This window comes from Pogoniulus pusillus, chromosome 2, assembly GCF_015220805.1.
Source record: "Pogoniulus pusillus isolate bPogPus1 chromosome 2, bPogPus1.pri, whole genome shotgun sequence".
NCBI lineage: Eukaryota > Metazoa > Chordata > Aves > Piciformes > Lybiidae > Pogoniulus > Pogoniulus pusillus.
In genome coordinates this window covers 31,379,483-31,397,364 of record NC_087265.1, presented here as the reverse complement: position 1 = coordinate 31,397,364, position 17,882 = coordinate 31,379,483, and the positions used below count along the sequence as shown (strand labels likewise).

The following is a 17,882-nucleotide window of genomic DNA, read 5'->3' as shown; positions in this document are numbered from 1 at the left end:
GGTTTAAGTTTCTTTACTTTGAATGTTTTAATGCACAGCACTCTTTGCCAGCCTTTGTCACACAGAGAGTGACACAGGGCAGTCCAGTCTCTGAGAGGCATGCACCCTAATGGGGTGAACACTGTGCACTAAAACCAGCCTTGCTTGGGAAGGAGAACGAAAGCAAGCTCTTCAGCTCCTGTCGTTCTAGCCCATCAACGGCAGACTCTGCATTATGCTCTGACCTCTCCCAACCTCTGCATTATGGAGACGGGTAGTGACGGTGCTCATTTCGTCACCATCTCTTCCTCTGAAGCTGATGGCCCATCACAGACATTGTCACCTGGAGCGCTGCAAGAGTCAGGCGTTAAACAGTACTGAGAAAGCACTTAGAGACGGATTGGATTGCTTCCTGCCTGTGGGTTTAATGCTGCTGAAAGATGCATTCAGTTGGGGATGGTAATTACAGCACTCTGCTCTCCAGTGTCAGGGGTTTATATTCATCTTCCCTTAAGCAAAGGCAATCACTCCAAGCTGTTTGTGAGGATCTAATTAATCGAACACTAGCATGCATGGATGTTCTATAAAAACAAAGCCAAGCCCTTACATCTCTTTGTTACTGCGTTTGCTGCTCGTTCCCCTTTGAATGGGAGGCAGCCACTCAGGACAGCAGTAATGTGGGAGGTGGTGGTATAAAACAGGCAGTATTTCTCATAATTTCTATTTTATTTGTTTGGATCAAAGAAATAAGTTTTTGAAAGACAGCAAAACTTCCTTTTCTAAATCAGGAAGGGGGAAAGGCTTCCTTTAATGTTTTCTGTGATTTGACCACAGAAGTTTGTCTTGGCTCTTGAACATAGAAAGTAACTTCTCTTGGATCTTCAGGATTTTGTCTTTTTCTTCTCTGCTCTTCTCCCTGTGCCCCTTTTTTACTTGGAAGAGTAAGGGAGAAAAGGAGGGGCAAGCATCTTGGGACATTAATACATGAAGAAGTCAGAACATTTTTGAAGTGTATTAAGGAAGGTATTCAGGTTTAGTTTTTCTATCAGTAATTTTTCATGGGAAATTCTTAGAATCATAGAATGATTTGGGTTGGAAGGGACCTTTAAAGGTCATCTAATCCAAGCCCTCTGCACTGAGCAGGGACATCTTCAGATCCCATCCGACTTGACCTGGATTTTTTCCAGGAATGAGGATTCTGCCAGCTCCCTGTCCAGCCTGTTAAAGTGCTTCACCACCCTCACTGTAAACAATTTCTTCCTCCTGTCTTGTCTAAATGGGCCTCTTACCAACTTCCCTTTTCCTTTCCAGCACTGTGTTGACTAGTGGTAGGGGGCTGATGGAGTAGTAGCTGCTTTAAAACCATGTTAGTAGGAAGTGAAAACTGTTGTTGACTTTGATTTGGGACAGCACATGACTCATGGCAAGAGAGATGGCTTTGATATAGGCCAGTGCTTTGGTCTGGACAAGGGACACAGCAAGGCCAGCGATGTGGGTTTATGCTCGCTGCATCAAAACTACTGATGCTTTGTTGGGAACTATGATGTGCTGAGCAGTCAACATCACTTTTGAGTTTCCCAGATTGCCAGAGAAGCTGTGCACCTCCTGGAGGTTGTTGATGTATGCAGAGTGAATTTTTAAAGACGTTACTTTTAAATGTCTTTTAACTCAGCCCGTGGTGGTGATGCCTTGCTGGTTGGTTCCTTCTGCCTGAACGCACTGTTTTCTCACTGTCCTGGCAGTGGTGGCTGGTCTGTTCTCTACTCCTTCTCTCTCTCCCCCTCTCTTTCTCTCTCCCTCTCTCTCAATTCCTCTAGATTCATGAGCTGAACAAACGCATGTCTGCAATTGAACGCGTGCTGAATCGCTTGGAGGAAAAAATCCTGGTGCGCTCTGACGAGGTAACTGGGCAAAGCTGGGGCACTCTCTGCAGGGAGAGAGCATGGGCCATGCTGGTCCTTCTCTTTGTTGTTGGAGGGGGTTCTCTGAAGCAGCCATCCTTGCAGGGAGGAAAATGGATAGACAAAACAATCACAGAATCATTGAGGCTGGAAAAGATCTCTTAAGATCATTAAGTCCAGAAATTACCTGGGTTTTTTTGTTTGTTTTTAACTGTGTTTTGGACTTATAGGCTCTTCTCTAGTTCCAGGTGATGGAGTGCCTTAGAAAACATTGCTTGGCAGGATGGAAGCAGAAGTGAATTTAACCTCTGGTATTTAGGCCCCTGTGCAAGGTGGTGCCTTCTTTGCCCCTTCTGCAGAAGGAAGACTGGGTTTCCAGCTGATAATCTATAAAATGCTACTTTTAGCAGTACCAGTAAGAGGGTGTTGGTACATCTGCTGAGCTGTGATGGCTCACTTGAAATCATGGGAGACTCAATTAGTACATATGAGGAGGCCACCTGCTTAGGGAGAATGTGAGAACTGAGTCAAGGAGGATTTTTGTATCACTTCTCGGTTGCCCTTGTCTTACCATGCCATCAAGCTTGGAAGAAAACAGCTAAATTAAGTTAAAGTTAGGCAGTGATGTAGAATCTGTGAATACTTAGGTCACTTAGCATTGATTTTGGGTTTCTAAGTTTAGACCATGTGCGCTTCTCCTCCTTTGTGTGAACCCATCACTATGAGCCTCTCTGGTGCTGATGGCTCAGTAGAATGGACAGTGATAATGAGAGAAGCCCTGCAGCCATAGATGAAAATGCAATTCCTTGGTCTTTCTGAAATTCATAATGGGGCTGGATGTGTTTGTAATCGTTCAGTGGTTTCATCAGTATATCTGACAAAGGAAGGAGGAGATCTGCACATTTGCAGATCCCATGTTTTATTCCCATGTCTAGGGCAGATGTGGGTCTAAACTGCTGTGGAACAGATTGAGGTCAACTGTTAAGTGAATCTTTCTAGCAGAAGGGAGGACAGCTTCAGAACATGTTGCCTAGGAGGAAAATTGCCTCCTATGGATGCCATTGATCAAGGTCATTAGAAACAGCTTAGGCAAAAACCCACCAGGTGTGACAGGGATAATTGTATTCCCATCTTAACACAAGGGGCAGTGAGTTCAGTAACTTCTGGAGATCCAATTCAGAGCCTGAGAGTTTAATAGGACTCTTCTCTAGGTAGCATGAATTGCTCCTAATAACAGAGCTGGGTGGAAATATGCCATCTATCCTACAGGAAAATTTGCTGCATGTTTTCTCATCACAAATAAGACTACCTAGATACTCTGACAGCAGCCTCAGGGACTGCTAGTTCATGTGGCTGCCTCCCTTAGCCTGGTGGACCGTGGGTTTGGGTCACTGTAATCTGTCATTGCGATTAGCCACATTGTGGTTCTTAATGAAAAATGTGGTGATTTGGGGTCTCAAATCCTCCATGCATACATTTCTAAGGTGGGGGAAAAGACAGTTTTTCACATGGAAACACAAGCAAGCTCAGGAGGTGGGCAAGGATGGAAACAGAGGTTCTTCAGATCAAGAGTTTGTATTCCTCAGTGTGGAGCTGAAGCACAGCTCACTGGGTTCTGCTGGTCCTCTGGGCAGTCTCACTGCCCCTTGTGAAAATGGATGCAGAGAGGAGGCTCCAAGTCCCCTTTGCAAATTCCACCTGTGGTTGCACTCCTTGAGCTCCTCTGCTGGTCAGTCTTGGTGAGTGTATCTGGACCTGGACATGTCCCATTGTCCACCACAGCAGACTCTTAAATAGCTCCTTTCTGCTGCTTCAGTCTCCAGCTGCAGAGTCCCAACTTGATCCTGATGCTGAGGAGGAAGAGTTGAAGAGGAAGCTGGAGGAGTTAGCCAGCAACATCAGTGACAAAGAAATCTCTTCTGAAGAAGAGGAGAATGAAGAAAATAAGAGAGGAAAGAAACCAGAGATCAGTTCCTCCAGTGATGACATGGCCAGAGATGTTCAAAAGGTAATCTGTGTCTTCCCACCTGTACTGTTCTATGTTCCATTTGCAGTTCCTTCTGTGATATGTCATGATATTTCAACTCTTCTGTCCTGTCTCCACCTTGATGCTTCCAAGGCTGTCATGTGTCTGACTTAGCTGTCTGCTTTAAGAGTGTTAAGGGACAGAGAAGTCCCAGGGTGTTGGATCTGAACCTTCGTCCTTGTAGGATTCCCCAGTTTCATCCAGGAGTCAAAGTTTCTTAGAGAACTTGCATGTTTTGGCCTGTCATGGAAAGGTACACAACCTCTACATCTGTTTGGAAAAGTTGTCTCAGGATCTGGATGTCCTTATGGGCACGAGAGTCCTGGGGTCAGAGAAAACCTCAGTGATGATTTAGTACTGGCAGCCTTTGTCACATACCTGCTGCAATCTGAAATCCTGCTACAGCTCTTCCAGACCTGTCAGTGCTCGTCAGTCCTAAAGTCCCTGGTCCTGCTTTCAGTGCTGGGTGATGTGTGAGGACATGGGTCAGGAAGAGGAGGAGGGATCAGATCACTGCATCTATGCAGCTCCATTCCCACCACCGCAGAGGTTCCACCCTCATGCCCCAACACTGGCTTATAACTCTGCCTGCTGGGTACATTTCAGAGATCTCCTTTTCCTCCTTGTATCCTCATGGCAGGGCTGGAGAGACTTTCTTTTGTATGCAGCCTTGCAGGGGAGAACTACTTCCCTGTTGGGAGAGCGAGAGCAGATGGAGGTGCTAGACCACATCACAGAATCACAGAATTGTGAAATGGTTTGGGTTGGAAGGGACCCTTAAATGTCATCTAGTCCAACCCCCCTGAACTGAGCAGGGACATCTTCAGCTAGGTCAGGTTGCTCAGAGCCCCCCCAACCTGATCTGGTCCAGTGTTGGGACATCTGCCACCTCTCTCAGCCTTCCTCTCACCTTGGTTGGCAGATGTCAGGGCTGGGGACAAGCAACTGATGACAGCCCAGGTGACTCATAAAGGGAAGTCCTGTATGCCTCCAGTTGTGCAGTCTTCCAAGCTGGTCCATTAGCTCAAAATAGAGAGGTCAGCATTCCTTGTTTGGTCTCTAATGGCTTATTTGTTCACTCCTTTCCTTCTGCCTTGGCAATGGATGGAGTATGTGTGCGTTTGCTCTGACACATCCATCGCTGGGAAGCACAGCAAAGGAGGCAAGCAGGGGACCCACTGCCCCTCATCTCCTTCAACGCTCCTTTCATCTGACAATGTGGAGACTTTCATGATGTCATGAGACCTCTCCTTAGTGTACTTTTGTTCCCCAGTCTCACAAGGCTAGCTTGGCTTCTGCTGGGCTTGGAGAGTGTGGCTACTTGTATACATGGTGCATTTACTGAGTCTGTCTTGGATATCTCTGAACAGCTCTACATAAAATCTTGGGATTAGAGTAAACAACTACTCCCAGAGTGGCTTCCTTCATGGCTCTGGGTACCATTTGCTGTCCTCTTACCAACACTGTATCAGTGGTGCACTGCATCCTTACTGTGTCTCTTTTACAACCCCTTTTTTCCTAAAAGCTGCTTTTAGATACTTGCTGCAGCTAGACTTCAGTCCCACTCATCAGCTGAGTGATATGCATCTTCTTGTGAATCATTCCAGTTAACTGTAGCAGAGGGGATAAGTGGTAACTCACCAAGCCAAGGAAACTGCACTCCTGTGTGAGCTGCTGATCCATGCTCAGGAATAAGGGGGTATTAACAGGATATCAATGCAAGGCTCTTCAGTCTTGTAAAATGAAGCCCAGATTCTCTACCGTTGCTGCTTTCTTTGACCAAAACCCAGTTAGGAAGCAGAGAGGATGCAGTCACAGTTTCTGTCTCTCAGTGGGGTGGTGCAGGCAGGTAATATAGAAGCTTGGCTCGTAAGCCAAGAGAGACACAGCTGGGTTGCAACAACTCAAACAGATCCAAATCCAAGAATGAAAAATAACTCAGCTTTTTTGCTTCATGCTACCACTCAAATGCCTTTGTTGAGTATTGGTTTAGAAATGCCTGCAGTGACATGGATGGACCAGCCTTGGTTGAAGGCTAAACCAGTGTCAACTTTTTAACATCAGGACTCCTTATACTTGTATTAGACCCAGGGTTGGATTTTCACAGTATCACAGTATCAACAAGGTTGGAAGAGACCTCACAGATCATCAAGTCCAACCCTTTACCACAGAGCTCAAGGCTAGACCATGGCACCAAGTGCCACGTCCAATCCTGCCTTGAACAGCCCCAGGGACAGCGACTCCACCACATCCCCGGGCAGCCCATTCCAGTGTCCAATGACTCTCAGTGAAGAACTTTCTCCTCGCCTCGAGCCTAAATCTCCCCTGGCGCAGCTTGAGGCTGTGATTTTGCCTGATTCTGGGTTTGTTTTCGTGCAAACAGTCAAGAGGAGGCCTTCTAACCGGGGAACACTGCAACGAAAGCAGAAACTCCTAATGGAAAATATGAAAAAGCTGCTATTGTCTGAAGGCACCATAAAATGATAAAAACATTGGCTGGACTGAGTTAGTTGGTTCTCTGCAGGATGGAAATATTTGCAGCTGTAAACACAACTGTTTGTCACCAGTCCACCTATCATCCCCATCTCCTTGGTTTCTAGGGAATTATCAGTTAAGAGAGAGATTATGAGTTTCTTCAGTCTGTTTTCACATGTGCTTAGTACCTCATCAAGCAAAAGGCAGCATTTACGAGTGGTATTGCCATCAGTGTTTCTTGGGGTGGCCAGAGAGCACATTAGACCCAAGTTCTGGCAGTGTGGCAATACAATAATTTTATGGATTTGTTGGTTTTTTTTCTTTTGCCACCAACTTAAGGACTTGTTTGCATCCACGCTCAGGCCTGTTGAAGTGTAAAGCAATATGCTGCAATTAGATCTTAACTGCTGAGTAACTGAGTGGCCTTCAGGTGGCCAGGTGTTGCTGCTATCAGACAACGCCAGTGACACTGCTTCCAGTGAACAACACATCCCTTGATAACCTCTTTTACAAGCCTCTTGAGATGACTTCTTTAGTCACAGCCACCCTCCATAAAGCATGGGCTGAGATCAAAGCTCTGCTTTAGCCATGTAGCCGTCTCCAGGGAAGAGCTCTTCAGGAGAAGTGTAAGCCCTTTAATTATTGCTTCTCCATCTTTTCCCATCTCCTGAAGGTCTGATGCCCCCTTTCACCCCCAACTTGTGCTGTTTTGTACACCACATTAAAAATAACGTCCTTATTTTTTCCCCTCTTCCACCCTCCACTTTGGCTGTGCTGGGCATTTGCAGCGGTCGTCAGCTCAGGCTTTGAGTGAAATCACAGCCAAAGTCCTGAGAGCCATAAACGCCACGGAGAGAGCGGTGTGTGAGTCGTTGCATGGAGAGAGCCAGGGCAACGGTGGCTGTGGCCTCCCTGCAGGCCAGCTTCCCCGCCTGGGAGATGGGAAAGAGGTGGCCGAAGTGTACCGTGAGCTTGAAGAAAACGTAAGGTTCATGAGAGCTTTCTGCAAGCAGAGAGGGCATCGGGGATGGGAGTACAGAGGAATGCTGCCCCCCTCCCCCCCCACCATTTCCCCCCCTGAAGTTCTCCTTAGCAGGCAGGTCAGTCTTAGAAGGATGCACACCACAGAGGGATTAAACAGTGCAGTCCTGTCTGATGATGGCTAGGGGTGTCATGTCTCATAAAGAAGGTGGCACAACTACAGCTGCAAGTGAAGAAGCTCTCGTCTTGTGGCTTCTCTTGCCTCGATTCCTGGTTTCTCCTGGGTGAGTGCCAAGTAGAGAGGATAAGCCTGGTCCCCTGCTTGCAGTAGCATGGTTTTGCCCGGACTTCAGCAGTCCTGTGCGCCAGCTGCAGCAGCAGCTTTTGTCCTGTTTCACCTTGGTTCCTCCCCAGCACTGTTTCATCACGATTGCTACGAACACGGATAGCATGACCCAGCTGTTCACTAAGGTTGGCTTGTGCCTGAGGCTGATGGGCTCCTGCAAGCAATAAGTCTACATCTAGAGCATAATTCCCTGCTAGGTTGGTGTGACACTGTCAAGCACCAACAGGGTTTTTTTTAGCTACTCTAAACCTGTATGAATCGATCCCCCATGGGAAATGGATGGCATCCACAGTGCCATTTACCAAGCTCCAAGGTAACAGTTCAGAGATGGGGCAAGGGGTCACAGCTTCATCTAGGTGGTCAGGTTTCATTGTCAGAAACATCCTGTGATGGAGAGCAGAGTCTTGTAACACAGTCCATGGTTTGTCTCTCCTCAGGGAAAGCTTCCATCTAAAAGCAAGGACCTGCTGGGAGCAAAGTATACACAGAAACTGCACCACTTGGCTGGTTTCTGGCCAAATGCAATATCCCAGGGCAAGAAGGGTGGCTGCATGAAGGTTTTGAGGTTTTCCCTTTCCCAAGAGTGGGGAAAAGGATGTGAAAGATGTGAACTTTGGGCTTAGTGTTGCTGTCCTTGGCAGTGTCAGCAGCGAAGCAAGGGTGAAGTGGTGGGCAAATGATGGCCCCAGGAGCTGTGTGCTCACCCTGCTGTTCCGTCAGGACCCTGTCTGAGTCATGGCTGATTCTGCTCTCCACGACATGCCACCCATCTTGGAGGATGCTGAGAAAGTTTGATGTCCCAACAACAAATTGTGTTCCTGTGACTCACAGAATGAGTGGCCTTATGGAGAGTGCCTGCAAATACTGGCAATTGGTTATGATCTCAGGGTTTGCACTGGGATAGATGGGACCTACAGGACATGTTGCTGACATTTGGATGGATGCTTCACACTTCAGTGTGTGCAGTGGGCTCATGCCAGACAGTTTTGTCTAGTACTCAGCCCAGGAAAAGAAAAGAGGGAATTGCATTAGCAGTACCAGGATTTTGGGGTCAGTCAGCAAAATAGTGGCCACAACCCACTTGTCTTCTGTGAGTTTATATCAACATATTTCAGTTGGACTCAATGACCCTAAAGGTCTATTCTGACCTAAACAATTCTATAATTCAATATTTTGTGATTAATGTTTTCTCAATTTGCTTGCTTAGATTTGCATCCTTGTGGTAGCCCAGGAGGAGGCAAGAGACAGTAAAACCAGTGGGTTTATTGTGATAGGTCCTTTTACCTTTCTTATCCATGCAGCAAAGGTAGAACACTGCTTCCCATAGCCACCACACATTCTCAGTCAGCACTCCTGTGTTCATCTGCTGCACTGGGCTCTGCTCACACATGTTAGCCAGGGCTAACCTGTATGCCCAGAGCAGTTCTTGGACAAAGCTGCCTTTCACAGAGGTTGGGCTGTTTAACCACCCAGAGCCAAACTTCTAAATCCTGACTCTACTCAGAGGCAACCCAGCAGCACAGAGACCCTCAAAAAAAGATTGATTTGGAAAGTCATTCTGCCTTCTTCCCAGCTTGCTGCCACGATGGGACATGGCAGCCTACACATATTTGCAGGTCCCTGCCTTCCCTGTGAACACATGGTGTAAAGATGCTGATGTTTCTAGAGTAGGACACTGAATTTTAGTCCTTCCTGTGTTTCTGTTGAGCCTTTGACCACTTAAGCCTCTTAGTAATTGCTCTTAAAAAGCCTGGTGAAGGGGAGGAAACGAGATGAAAAGCCCTGCTAGAACTGCCTGGTAGTGTATGTGTTGCAAGGCAAGAAGGCAGTCATAAAATAGTGACAGGAGCTGTTGCACCTGGGGCTGTGGTGGTGCTAGGAGAGCAGGACTCCAGGGAGGTTACTTCTGCAGTGTGTGGGGTTGGACTCAATGGCCTTGAAGGTCTTTTCTAGGCTAAATGAATCTTTGGGATTTTTTTTTATTTTTTTTTTTTTATTTCAGGTGTACTTGACAGCTGGAAAGACTTACCAGCTTGAGAAGACCCTGAAGGAGCTTGAGGAAGGGACTCAGCACAGTGGCACTACCGACTCAGAGCTGTCAGAGCTGGAGGACAAAGTGGCCTCAGCAGCCACTCAGGTGCAGCAGGCAGAAAGTGAGGTGAGGGCTGGGATCTGGGACCTGCTTTTGCCAGCCAGTGGCAGCAAACAAAGCTGGTGATTGATCCTCCAGCCACCATCCATATGGCTCTTTCCTCTCTCTAAAGGTATCAGACATCGAATCTCGAATTGCAGCTCTGTCTGCTGCAGGGCTGACAGTGAAGTCGGTGGAAAAGGCGAGGAAGAAGTCAAGCGGGCAGGTGAGCTTGGAGGTGAGTATGAGGGGTCCCTGCCTTGAGATGCATGTGCTCCCCACTCAGTTTATTTCTGCTGTCTCTGGGTGCTGTGAAAGGCTGCGGGAGGACTGTGAATCCACTATTCCCAGGGCTGTGGGGAAGGTGCATGGGGTTGACTCCTGCATTTCCATACTGATTTTTATAATCAAGATCCATCACCTAGATGGATTTTCTCACCTTATGATCATAGAACCACCTTGTGTCAGAAGGCACCTTGAAGATCATCCTGCATCAGGAATGGTGTGGTCAGCAGGAGCAGGGAGGTCATTCTGCCCCTGTACTCTGCACTGGTTAGACCACACCTTGAGTACTGTGTTCAGTTCTGGGCCCTCCAGTTTAGGAGGGACAATGAGATGCTTGAGCGTGTCCAGAGAAGGGCGACGAGGCCGGCGAGAGGCCTTGAGCACAGCCCTACGAGGAGAGGCTGAGGGAGCTGGGGTTGTTTAGCCTGGAGAAGAGGAGGCTCAGGGGTGACCTTATTGCTGTCTACAACTACCTGAAGGGTGGTTGTGGCCAGGAGGAGGTTGCTCTCTTCTCTCAGGTGGCCAGCGCCAGAACGAGAGGACACAGCCTCAGGCTGCGCCAGGGGAGATTTAGGCTGGAGGTGAGGAGAAAGTTCTTCACTGAGAGAGTCATTGGGCACTGGAATGGGCTGCCCGGGGAGGTGGTGGAGTCGCCGTGCCTGGGGCTGTTCAAGGCAAGATTGGACGTGGCACTTGGTGCCATGGTCTAGCCTTGAGCTCTGTGGTAAAGAGTTGGACTTGATGATCTGTGAGGTCTCTTCCAACCCTGATGATACTGTGTGATACTGTGATAGTTCCAGACCACTTGCCGTGGACAGGGGCACCTGCCACTAGACCTTCTGGAAATGAGGCATCCACTTCTCTGGGCAACCCATTTCAGTGTCTCATCACCCCAGTAGTAAAGAACTTCTTACTAATGTCTAATCTAAATCTACTATGCTCTAGTTTTAAACCATTGCCCCTGGTCCTGTCACTACAAACTCTTATAAATAGGCCTTCTCCAATGGGGTTATTGATCCAATGGATCACAGAATCATAGATCAGCCCAGTGATCCATTTTCACCAAAGGTGAAAATGCAAAGAAAAGCTGACCAAGTTGTCTGCCTCCTCTGCACCCTCAGAGAAACCTTTGCCTTTCCTCTGCCCACAGGCTGCCTACCTCCACTCTCCCGGTCCTGCCAGCAGCAGTGCAGGAGAGTCTTCAGATGATGTTAAAGTAAGTATGTGTTGAATCTGCACCAGCTAGTACATGTGGCATGGCATTAATCCTTGGACAACCAGAGCTTCTGAGAGCTGCTTTCAAAGCGATGGTCTCAGAGAGAATCTCTGTCCTCCCATCCCTTTCTCTTGCAGGCGATGCCTGGGCTGCAGGGATTCAGGAGGAAGTTCAATAGTCCACTCCAAATCACCAGTAAGGATCATGCCTCTGCCCATGGGACATGTGGACCCGGGTGTGGATGGGCTGGGTTTTGGGGACACTCGGTTCTCTCGCTCTGCATTCAGTTGCATGTCTGTATTGGGAGTCCTCTTCCCTGTGCTCATAGTCTCCTGTTAGGACAGCCACACAGCACATTTGTGGTAGATGACTTAAAGGAGGAGGTAACTGGCAGGACTGGGGACAATGATGGGACAGTGGAATTCAGGCTGAGTTTGCACAGTGCTCCAAGAACCTGGGCTTTCTCTGCAGCCTGGCCTTCTACCACCCTAGAGTCCAGGAAGACATCCATGTTACTTTATTTGTGGCATCCCATTGGCTGTAAGACATCAAAGCTTCACCTAAGACCATCTTTTCTTTCTCACTTAGCCTTCACTTAGGTATTCCTGATCCTGTTGTCCACCTGCCTCAGCTGATGGTCTCTGGTGCAGAGGCCCTCTACAGCTCAGATATGGCAAACGGCAGCTTGAAAATGCTTCAAAGTAGATTATGACCTCAAACTTGGCACAGCAGTTTGTGTGGTAGGGGCCAGTCACTGGAAATGTTTCATCTTGACCCATTAGGAAATCACTTTTCTATTTCTCTCTTATCTCACCTCATGAGCCTAAAGGCAGAAAGGATGGCTCTTCTTCCAGATAACGGAAAATGAAAGGAGGGATGAGGAGAAGGTCATTTAATGCAGGAAAGGAATCCCATTTCCCTTGGCAATGCAGACAATTAGCAGTGCCATTTCTTATGATGAGGTTGGTAGGTGGAAAGGTCCCTTCTCCTCCTGCCAAGGAGTCATCATCTGCTCTGCTTCCTGCAAAAGTCAAGCAGATAAAGGCAGCCCAGGGGACACGTCAGCCTTGCAAGGAGATAGAGGCATGTGCAATCAGAAAGGACATCACCAGGCAAGCTTAATCCCCTCTGCCTGGGCTAGGTATGGGCCGGCACCTGACCGTCCTCCCTGAAGGTCAGTGACTTGCAAAGTTGGGCCTGCAAAGGTGCAGCTGCTGGAAGCTGGTAGCAGAGAAGAGGAGAAGACTTAGTAGGTCAAGAGAATGTAGTAGTCTTGGGAAGTGAGAAATCATCACAAGCTGGGCTTTTGCCACACCACAGAGGTTTGCAGAGCAAAGGTCTTGGCAGTTGACCAGTGGCAGACAGATCCATTTTGCACAGCACTCTGTAAACCTAAGCAGCAGCAGCAGCTTTTGCTTCCTTGTTGTCAAGGAGCTTCCTACCATCCTCCTGGAGAGGGAAATGCAGTGATGCATCCAAAACCACAGCCAGTGGGGTACAGTAAGACCCGAGTTTGCTTGGTGGGTAAGTGATATCTCCAGTAAGGTGGATGAGGATCTGCTGTCCAAGTCTCTTCTTTCGCTCTAGGTTTTGATGACTCCTTTGACCGCAACTCTATCTACCGTGGCTCCCTGACACAGAGGAACCCCAATGGGAAGAACAGGAGAGTGGAGAGGCTCTTTGCGGTATGAAGACAGCCTCCAAGTAGGGTTGCTGGCCTGGGGTCCACATGGGACCTGCTTGCACAGAGGGATCTATCCCTCCCCATATTCTCTGTGAGCTGGTGGAGCACCCATCCCTGGGCATTGGTGGGCAGGCACACCTGGGCATCACCCCCTAAGGTGCAGGATGGCATAAGTCCTAGGGCAAGGGGGAAAAACAAGATGTACATCTTTGCATTCCCATTGCCTGTGTGACCTGTAGGATGGGGTGTTAGCTGGAGGGGATAAGGAATGCACTGGCCCCATCATCTAATGGGGCTCATGGTGGCTTTGGCATGGTGATGAGAAGAGATTTCTCTCTCTGGTGTCTTGCAGAAGCCTGTGATGACCCACCTGTCCTGAGGAGAGTGGCATCCTCCTGCCACTGCATTTCACTCATCATACAAGACCTCAACGCAAGCCTCACCTCTTTCTTCCCAATGCTTTCTCTTCCTTCTCATATGCCCATCTCTCCCTGAAACCCCAGACAGGAGGGAAGCTTGAGGCCATGGCCAGGAGGTCTTGCTGTGAGCTGCCAGGGAGAGGAACGAGGCACTGGGGTGCAGACACATGGCCAGAAGCTCTCATGGGCAGATGCAGGCATGAGACCTTGTCTTTGGACAGCTCTTTGGTACCAGGTCAACAAAAGGGACCAGATACATGCAGAGGAGGAGTGACCTTCTTGTAGAGAGATGGTTTCTGATATGGGGACTAGGAGCAGTGACAAGGCCTTCACTTGGCAAAAGCTATCAGTGCCTGTCCCTTTTCTCTCCCAGGTTGTAGGTGAGCTGGACAAGAGCTGGCAGCAATTATGACATGCCCTTGGGGCACCCTAGGTAGATCAGTGATCCCTGCACTGGTCCTGACTCCATGGCCCTTTGGAGCATCACTTCTCTTCCCTGAGCAGCAAAATAGGGTGAGAGCAGTGCTGGTTTGCTCACAGCAAGCATTTAGCTAGCAGATCTTTGCACAAAGCCTTGCAAACACCCACCGAGGCTTCTCAGCACCGTGCCTGAAGCAGCTGTGGCCATCTGGGGAAGTGAGTGAGGCAAGGCTCTGGAATGTGGTGCCAGGAAAGGCTGGAGGGCTTGCTGGGTGTCAGTTTGTTTTTCCAGGTTCCACGTGAGGCTGTATCAGCATGTTTAGAAGGATTCCAGCAAGTATAGTGTAGGTACTTCTCTGGAGGCTTTCCCTACTCTGCTGGCACTTTGTGGATAAGCACTTTTCCTGTCCCTGATGATGAGACTGGAGAATCTGGTAGCATCACCCAATCCTTTGAAGGGACTGTGATGGCCTCTGGGGGCTGCAGCAGCCCTGTGCTCCTGCCAAGTGACAGCAGCATTGGTAACTCCCTCTTCTTCACCCCAAATTGGTTGTTTTCCTCCAACACTTAATTCTTCATGTTCACTAACCCTAGTGGATGACCACTAGTGGCAGTTTCCCATTAATGGCCACTCAGACTGGGCTGTTGTAGACCATCCCTGTGCATCTGACCTAGAACTACTTTCATTATGAGCAGTTAGTGTGAATTTTCATGCAAGTAATACACACATTTGGTTTTGGTAGTAGTAGGGACTGCAGACTCCCTAGAAATTGGTTCTGCAGTCATCCCAGAGTGGTTTGTAAGTCCATAGTCTGGGCTTTCCCGTTGGAAACAAACCAGTTTCTCATTTTAAAATGAAAACCCTCTGGCCTGAGGTTGGAAATGGTAAGTGCAAACCACTGCAGTTGCAGAAACTCTCTCAGACACTGCAGCATTGCTGCTCAGCTGGCTAAGATGAAAGGACAGCAGCTCCTTGGCTGGCAGAAGGAAGTTCCACCAAGATCTGGACAATGCACTTGTCCTGGTGTCAGGGCTCAGCCTTCACCCCAGCTGCTGTATCTGGTTTCTGCCATAACTCAAGTCCTTCTATGGAACCACTGGGACACTTGACCCTGCAAAAAAGTCCTTGCTGTGAGCCTCAGCAGTGCAAACTAAGCTGTCATCCAGGCCCAAATCACCCACAGTGCTGTTTGCTGGATTCCTGCCTCATCCACCTGTGTAGAGATTATATATATGTACACTAAATCATGCAATAAAGCCAATTTTGTGTCCATAACCCATTTTGCAGTGTCTGTTTTTCCAGCTCATTCAAATAAAGGCTCCTTTCTTTTCTGTCTTAAGTTTAGCCTGTGTCTGGGGCTACACTATTGCAGTTGCTCTGTCACCTGAGGACCCCTCTCCAGCAAAGAAAGGGCATCAGGAAAAGAAAAGCCACAGACTGAAGTGAAAATTGATTTAATGAATTAGCAAACAGATACCAATGTCAATGCAAAGTATACAAAGTTAATGCTCAGACCAGCAAAACTGCAGCAGTCACACCAAATGGGAAGGCAGCCCTCAAGGACAGGAGTAAGAAGTCAGGAGGAACCCAAGCAGGAGACTCCTGTTTCCACAGCAGACTTCCCCCCTTATACTGAGTGTGATGCCCATAGTCTGGGACACATCCGTAGTGAGCACCAGTCAGCTGTCCTGGCTGACTCCAAACTGCTGATGGCCTGCAACACATGGCTGGTCTGGGATACTGTCCCAGCAAAACCAGGACCTCTTCCCATCCTCTCCTTTTTTCTGCTTGTGCATCCTTTGCTTTAAAACTGGGCAGGTGAAGGCAAACAGGAGCTGAACCAGCAGCACTGAAGCAGAAAAGGAGTAGATGGTAGTGACCAGGATGGTAATACAGCCACAGATGTGATGAGTGTGGGTCAGTGGTACCCAGTGATGAGGTCATAGGGGCAAAGGGGTTGCATGGTGTGGGAATAAGGAGGAGCTGACCCTGAAACAAGCTGCTCCTACTTGCTTGGAAACCCAGGAGCCAAACTGTTAGTGGAAGCCACCCAAAACACCAGCCCACAACATTGAAAAGTTGCCTTAAATCTGTATTAAATGACAGCAACAACCCTGGTGAAGAGAGCCCCACTGAGCCCAGGGTCTGGGTTGCCCTGGCTGGTGGAGTTTTTTTTCCTTACTTCATCCCTTTCCCTTCCTTTGATGCCCCTCTGCAGAACTTGCCCCACGTCCTGTGTTGCTCCCATGACCATCCCCCAGCACTGGCCATGGCATGATATGGAGGTCTGTCCCAGGGCAATGCCAGCCCTAGCTGGGGATGGCAGAGAGAGAATTTACCTCTCCCTGTACTCCCACCAGTGACAGTGTCTTCAGCATCTTACCAGTTCAGGGATGTCTCTATTTCAGAATACCTCTAGACCCAGTAATTCCCATTTTGCCTGGGAGTGGACCTGTGTTTGGACACTGACCAGCACTACAAACTGAGGACCAGAGCTGGCTCCTTCAGCAGAATAAACATCATTCTATCTTTACCTGGAGATAGTTTAACCCATTTTAAATGGGAGAATTGAAGCCCTCATGATGCAAGTAAAAGTCGTCTCTGTCAGCCCTCATGTCCCAGCAAGTCACCTTCCCCTCTTCTCTGTATTTAATTTTCTGATTTGCTTAAAGGCAGTGTATTTGGGGAGGGGGGGAGAGGAGGGAAGTGGAAGGAGGATGAATGTCACCCAGTGTAACTCCTGCAGTGGAGAGAGTGATAGCAGGAACCTGGCTTTCAAGGCAGCATCACCTGCCAACCCCCCGCAGTGTGCACTGGGTGAGGTGATCCCCATGGGTGGGATGATGGAAGGGAAAACTTCCCCTTGTCCAAAGTAACAGTGGGGCGAGGAAAGGGATTAACATCTTCCCAAAGTACCTGTCTCGGCCAGCGGGAGGTAAAACGCTGGTCCCTCCTGAGCCATGAAAATCCCGGTGCTGATCTGATGGGGGGGGGGAGGCGGGGAGGGGAGATGCCCCGGCTCGATCCCAGCTCCGTCTCTGACATCAGCACTAAACTGTCCATAAAAGCCGCGGCCGGAGGGGACTCCTGCTCAGACGACGTCTGCTCGGCTCAGCGGGACGCAGCCGGGCATCTCGCCTCGCCGCGCCGCGCCACGGTAAGTGCCGCCCCGGCCAAGGGCAGCCGCGCTTTTCTCTCGCTCTCATCATGCTTCTCTTGCGGGATGGTTTCCCAAGCGCTGCTTTGCCTCTCTCTGTGTGTCCCTGGAGTTTTCAAAAGAGGGTTGCGAAAAGTCGGACTCCGCAGCAAACCTGAGCTCTCAGCTGCCTCCTGTCCCCCGCCCTGCAAACTCCTCCTTTGCAAAAGTCCTTGGAAATAAAGCTTCTGCTGCGTCCCTGCCGTGTCCTGCTTAACCCAGCTTTTCCTCCTCTGCCCCTTGCCCTGCTCCCTCATTGCAGGTTGCTGCAGCGCTCAGCCTGCCCTGCATGCTCTCGTTCATCATCTCGGCGTCGTAGAGCATGTAATAGGGTGCTTCTGGGTTATCATTTCGGCAGCCAGGGCCAGGAGTGGGTGCCAAAGGCACAGATGTGGATGCAGTCCATCTCCCACCCTGCAGCAAAACCCATTTGTGCCTCCACAGCCTTTACTTGGTGCTGCCAGACCTGCACTTTGGTAGTGGCCCCTCTACCCAGCTCCTGGGCTGTGGGGTTCAACAGGCACAGCAGGGAAAAAAAGAGTGCTTCCAGGCCTGGCCTAAGACACTAGGCTAGAACAGAAACCATTTCAGCAAAAATGAGTTTCAGTTCATGTTTGCAGGGAATATTTTCTCCAGATGTATCGGCCCCAGCAACCCCCCCCCAAGTTTTGAACAAGCTGCTCTGAGCTCTTTGTATCACAGCTGGTGCAAGGATGAAGAACAGCAGCCCCATGGCACCAGCAGTACAGTTGCCTCATCCCCTCTGTTGCAGCCCTCCCCTCCGGACGGGGGGCTCACCCTACAAGTGTGCAGCCCAAGCAG

General features: G+C 49.1%; 1 protein-coding gene across 10 annotated transcripts in view; it reads left to right on the top strand.

Annotated features, from left to right (window-relative positions):
- The window catches only part of MLPH (melanophilin), a 36,099-nt gene extending 20,956 nt beyond the window's left edge, over positions 1-15,143 (top strand). For 5 of the 10 annotated variants that reach the window (XM_064159408.1, XM_064159401.1, XM_064159381.1 and 2 more), the window contains 9 exons: positions 1,797-1,880; positions 3,697-3,888; positions 7,170-7,364; positions 9,711-9,866; positions 9,973-10,077; positions 11,275-11,340; positions 11,478-11,535; positions 12,928-13,025; positions 13,377-15,143. In XM_064159408.1, coding sequence (XP_064015478.1) covers positions 1,797-1,880; positions 3,697-3,888; positions 7,170-7,364; positions 9,711-9,866; positions 9,973-10,077; positions 11,275-11,340; positions 11,478-11,535; positions 12,928-13,025; positions 13,377-13,403 — 981 coding nt within the window. In that variant the 3' untranslated portion in view covers positions 13,404-15,143. The remainder of the gene's footprint in view (positions 1-1,796; positions 1,881-3,696; positions 3,889-7,169; positions 7,365-9,710; positions 9,867-9,972; positions 10,078-11,274; positions 11,341-11,477; positions 11,536-12,927; positions 13,026-13,376) is intronic. The other 5 variants (XM_064159440.1, XM_064159416.1, XM_064159457.1 and 2 more) reach the window with 3 other exon arrangements.
- Positions 15,144-17,882: the final 2,739 nt, after the last annotated feature.